This window comes from Mercenaria mercenaria, chromosome 3, assembly GCF_021730395.1.
Source record: "Mercenaria mercenaria strain notata chromosome 3, MADL_Memer_1, whole genome shotgun sequence".
NCBI lineage: Eukaryota > Metazoa > Mollusca > Bivalvia > Venerida > Veneridae > Mercenaria > Mercenaria mercenaria.
The window spans coordinates 20345793-20351792 of NC_069363.1; the positions used below are offsets into that span (position 1 = coordinate 20345793).

A 6000-nucleotide genomic window follows, 5' to 3' on the forward strand; every position below is an offset into this window, starting at 1 on the left:
AATAACACTCCTGAAAAAATACGTAAATGACATCGAAAGTAATAATACCAGATTATAACTTATTTACATTTAACACCTGTAGATGAATCATTTGGTGGCCGGTGCAATGGACGGAATGGTCAGACTTGTTTACTAGATGAAAACGCCGAGTGTGTGCGTGGTTTGTGTAGATGTAAATACGGCACTTCCGGTATTGGAGGAAAATGCATAAAGGGTATTATCATATGTTTAAATCTCGATTTAAGACAGACAAAAAGTAGCTTTTAATAAGACATGTTCATACCATTTTAATCGTTCAGCATCGTTTTCGTTGTAATCAAAGATGTGTGTCAATTTGTTATTTGCTTCTAGTTTGTCCATATACAAAATTTCTTTTTGAGGCTGAGAGACACTGAGACAAATGTTGCTAATTTTTCCAAGTTTCTATTCTATAGATGAGACATACCAAGGCAGATGTGTCGCTGACGATGGTGAGATGTGTGATGAAGACCAGAACGCAGAGTGTTGGGATGGCATCTGTGTATGTAAACAAAATGCGAGCGCAATTGACGGAAAATGTGAACTTCGTAAGAATATGATCGAATATTTTTGATATTTCATTTATGCTGACTTGCTTTGTAAGGCGTTTGTCATTTTGAAAAACAATCAACAACTTTTCATCAATAAGAAATATGATTGTGCTAGTCGAAACAAAAGAAAAATGTATTCTTGTGGTAATTTAGTGTTAAATATTTACCTGACGTTATTTCCATGTCAGATGAAATGGTAGGAGGCAGATGTAAGGTCGGCGATGGCAAGCCATGTAGACTGGACGAAAATGCGATGTGTATAGACGGTTTATGCATTTGTAAATCTGGGGCGAGTTTGATAAATGGAAAATGTCGTATTGGTGAGTGAACTGAAAATAATTATATTTACTCATATGGACATTTTGCCAAGAAAACTATTAGATATTATGATTTTCATCAAATATATGTAAACAGTGTGATATGTTTCCTTATTATGGCAAAAGTGGAGAGAAGCTGTGCCCAACATTGCTTTAAACACAAGCGGTTGTCGTTAATACATTCACAACTTCGTTTCGATGAAGCTGATATGTGGAGGGTTTTTTTGCAAAGCCATTATGGTATGGAATTCTGTTTAGAGAACCTTATAATGCAGCTGATTGTTTGCTGGGTTTACGTCGCGCCGACACAACTATAGGTCATATGGTGACTTTCCAGCTTTTATGGTGGAGAAAGATCCCAGGTGCCCCTCCGTGCACTATTCCCCCATGGGCGGGCATCTGGGTACAATCATCGACTTTCCTTAAGCTAGCTGAACGATTTCCTCACACGGATAATTCAATGCCCCGAGTGTGACTCGAACTACTCGGCCGCGGAGGCCTCGGGTATAATGAAGCTGAGCATTATGATAGAACACATATACATTATGAGAGCACCTAGATGTTTTATGCTACAATGTCATTGTTAAAAACTTTCACTGTGGCCGATTTAGATATTATATCTCTTATCAGACATGCATCAAAATTCCTAAAATTGTTTTCCTTGAGTTTCCCAAATTTCTTGACATTTTTCCAATACCTTGACGCAGTAGAGACTTTTTCTTCCCACCAGTAGCTTTATCATCTCATTCACCTGGTGAAATTGTGTGAGTTTTAACTTTGTTTTAAAAAAAACGAATGTCTGCTTTAGGACAAATTTCACTAAAACAATTTCACAGGGCATATTTTTATTTGTTCTTTTCATATCTTTTGTTTAAAAGCACTGATCACTGACAAATTTACATACAGTGATTATGATTTCTTGCAATATTTTCTTTTCAAATTGTTAAATTTGACGCAATTATCTACACGTACTTCTAAAATAGTTTATGCACACTATTTCTGATGTATTTAAATCTCAAACGTCTATCTTTTAGATGGCGCCCTCCAAGGAATGTGTTTACAAGGGAAGTGTACTGGACGGAATGCTGCGTGTGATTTAACATCGAACACATGCATGTGCAAAACAACTCATTTTCCCTACGCAGGAAAATGTGTGAAAAAATGAATGGTAAGATATGACAACGATGCAACAAAAGTAAGAGTGGAATGAATCACGACATTAGAAAAATACTAGAATTGCATTTTGATATATGAAATCTGTTTGCATAGAGATATATGAATATCGAGCGAGGCGTCTGATGATGTCAACAGTTTGCTTATAACCCTCTTAAGATTATACAAAATAAACATCCTGGTTCTGACATTCATATAAACATAGGTAGTCTAATGTGTTAAAGGTTTAGCGAAAAGCTAACTTCAAATAACAAGTGTTTTAAAGTGAAATAATACCACAAAAGTATTATATCCAACGGGTGATATAAAAATAAATCAAATGCAAAGAAACAGAAATGGTGCTTTTAATAATCATATATTAAGTTACTTGGGAATATGATAACGGGTGGTGTGAAAATATAAAGCTTTTGTGCATGGGAGATTACATTAAAGGGGATTATGATATAATAATCGAGTAGGAAATCGGCATTGAGCAGTTACATGAGGTAAAAACTGCATTTGATTCCTTTCTTAGTTTTCTGTGCTTTAAAAAAGCAATCTTACCTTTTAACAAAACCCGAAACCGTTTGGAATAATTGATCGTTATTTACATGAACTGTTTAATAATAGAAGGGATCACTCATGTATATGTGAACGGTATAACATTTTAAACGCCCCTTTTCGTAATTGCACAGGTCAGCAATTTCGTTTCCGCTCATGAACATAAAAATACTTAGACCTATGATCCTCCGACTTGATGTGCACATTGGTTATGGGCATTACATGATCCCTATGTATTTTAAGGTCGTTGGATCAAATGTCAAGTGTCAAGTAAACAGTGACCATATTACAAAATCGTTTCCACTCAATAACTGAAAAATGCTTCAACCTATGATACTCAAGCCAAATAGGCATATTGCTCATGGACATTGTATAACCCCTGTAGATTTTGATGATCAAAGGTTAAAGTCAAAGTGACACTTGGTACAAAAACATTTATGTTGTTGAGAACCCCGTGACCTAAGCCCCTCAGACTTCGCTTTGCATGATCCTAACGGTTCAGAGTCAGTGGATGATAGGTCAAGGTCATGTTGACAGTTGCTGCTTAATGCGTTTCCGCTTAATGTCTTACAAATGCATTGACCTACGATTTTTATACTTAGTAGACTGTTCATGGATAGTAAGTAGTCCATCTTGAGAAACCCTTGGTCTATGATAATCTTACTTGTCAGAAACATTTCTACTGGAGAGTAGATGACCCTCCTCTAGAATTTGAGGACATAGGCTTAAAGGCCAACACCAAACAAAACATATTTTAGGGGGAGTCTTTATCGGCGATCCCCAATCTTTGCAGGAATGTGGCCAATTTATAGTAGATGAATCGTATTGATTTTGAGGTTAGTACGTCAAAAATCAGTTCCACAGAGAAGTTTTGTACAAAATAGCTCTTTGCTGTTTCTGTTGAGAAATATTTGACTTACGATCTCCAAATTTAGTCTGCACATTTCTCCTGGACATTGAATGATCGTTATTGATTTTGAGGTTAGTGGATCTAAGTTAAGATAACAGTGGCATTTAGTTATAAAATAACAGTCGACAAAGACCCCTCTTGGTTTGAGGATGTTCAGTTTTGCAACAAATTATCTGATAATGCCAATTCTCTGTCTGTTTGCAATTTACTTACCGCTCAAGTTTAGAATGCGTTGACCTAGGATTCTCAAACTTGAAAGGCGCATTGCTTCGGGCGTATATTGTAAGACGCAATGGTCTGTAATTATCTTAACAAAATGTCTGGAATATTAAACTCATTTTCTTTAGTATCTTTCAAACAAATACTTTTTTTACACAGTTCATACATAACTTTCCTCCAGGTACATTGATAGTAACACTTGCGTTTAACATAAATCATACTTTACTCATTGTTTTCAGGTAACTTGTCCATGCCACTGAGTGATATATGAAACAAGAAGACGATATCTGCCAGTTTTCGTGTGCAATATCATGTGTCATTCATTCATCAATTAATAATATCCATTAATACCTATTTTTCTTACACAAAAATCTAAATAAATATTGTCCATTGCTCAGACCATAGTGCCTCATCTTTGAAGAGCTTCTTTTTTCAGCTAGTGAATAAAATTTGATTGTGATATGACCTGATTGGTCATCTAACTAAGGCAATATTTAGATTCCACTTTCCCAGCCGAATCGTTTGGGTGGTCAAAAGTTAATAAGGAAAACTTTATGTTTCCCCATATGCTTTGGCCGTACTTTGATTTTTATTATATTACGTTTAAATTTACATCCCTTTGACAGAACTTGTATAATTTAAGTCAATGTCATTGTTTTTTTTTATGTTAGCTCTAAAGGTATATCTGCACGTTTGATAAACCGGAAATGATGGCATAACAATATTTATCCGAATAACGTAGAATAAAAATTTGGCGTATGGAAATGAAAATCATTTTTATGAATTGATGGCATCCCATGTGTACATTTATTACAATGGTAACGTAACTATCTTTCTTATGTTAACATATTATATTAAAACATCTGACACGTTGAATAAATCAAAATGATGGCTTAAAACCAGCTTGAAGTGCGCGGATCACTTTAATCATAGACAAGTATCTGAAAAACAAACACACGGACCTATACATTTTATTTTACCATGTTGTAGGCCTTTTGTTTATTTAGTGAGAAATTTCATTAAAATCCACATTGTAGATAAAATTTTCTTATCGAAAATATTATAAAAATTGTGATTTTCCCTTAAACTCCCATTATGAAAACTTACGTGATGTCCTAATTTTTCAGATCAGTCTAGCGTAAAATCAAGCACACAATCCTGTCATTTATTTGCTGAATTTTCTAAAAATAGTTTGAAGTTTTAAAAAAAATCAGGGTTTAATCAAATTCTACATTGTAGAAGAAAACTGGACCCGAACGTCTACCAAGATTGTTCAAGTAAAAATATGACAGTCAAATCACATGTTGGATTTTGAAAAAAATTTATAGAATTTGGTCTTGGCTGACCCTCTTATAAAATTATCAAAAGCTACCATAATTTGTAAAACAAATGCCTGCCTCGGGTCCACCTTTCCCTATATGACTCTTTGGAAAATAGCTATAATCATATCCTTTGAATGTTTTTTCTAAAGTATGTGCAAATATCGCAGTTAATGTATGTATCAGGTTGTATCAGGTTGTTGCCTGTTACTGTCTTTTAAACATTATCACTGTGCTATTTATATCATTTGTGTATCTTAAAATCCAGAGAATATATTATGTATTTGTTCTTGATTTCTATATAATGCTATTGTTTTATCAAAGCACTTATTGCGAATTTACTTTTTATTATTGTTATATTTGATTTTCACTCATCTTACCTATTAATTTACTCCTTTGTTCATATGCATCTTTTAATGTTGTCAAATATTATTAAAAATCAGTTCACTATGTGTTGTACTGTTTTCATTTTTCCCAGTTTCTCTGCTAAATCCTGAAATTATCGCTATCTTCATATAAATCAGACATTCAATCTAAATATATGTGTCCGATCTGTTAATAATAATAATAATAATAATGATAATAATATAATAAATAATAATAATAATAATAATTACAAAGTAAATGTACCTCTGAAACAGAAGGGGGCAGAGTTAGACATTATTAGAAATACTGAGTTACATGCGGTAAAATTCTCTATTTTGCCTTTACTCATTAGATTACATATTGCGGAAGAAATGCAGGTAGGTTTTACTTCGACCCCAACATTATTTTTGAGTGAAATGGGCAAAATTTTAAACAGTTCCACTGGACTTGACTATACTTTTTCAATGTTGGAGTAAGAATTCTGTCTAATTAAATCTGTTAACTTGAGTCATCCTAGAAATAAAATGAAGTAGCATTGTCCTAGGTCAGATGAGTAAGACATATTGTTTAAACATGCATCTTGTGAT

General features: G+C 33.8%; 1 protein-coding gene across 2 annotated transcripts in view; it reads left to right on the forward strand.

The window, feature by feature from the left end:
* LOC123525312 (uncharacterized) overlaps positions 1 to 5499 on the forward strand; it is a 29562-nt gene extending 24063 nt beyond the window's left edge. For both annotated transcript variants that reach the window (XM_045304254.2, XM_045304255.2), the window contains 5 exons: positions 83 to 214; positions 435 to 566; positions 758 to 889; positions 1921 to 2054; positions 3968 to 5499. In XM_045304254.2, the coding sequence (XP_045160189.2) occupies positions 83 to 214; positions 435 to 566; positions 758 to 889; positions 1921 to 2051 (527 nt within the window). In that variant the 3' untranslated portion in view covers positions 2052 to 2054; positions 3968 to 5499. The remainder of the gene's footprint in view (positions 1 to 82; positions 215 to 434; positions 567 to 757; positions 890 to 1920; positions 2055 to 3967) is intronic.
* The last annotated feature ends 501 nt before the right edge of the window (positions 5500 to 6000 follow it).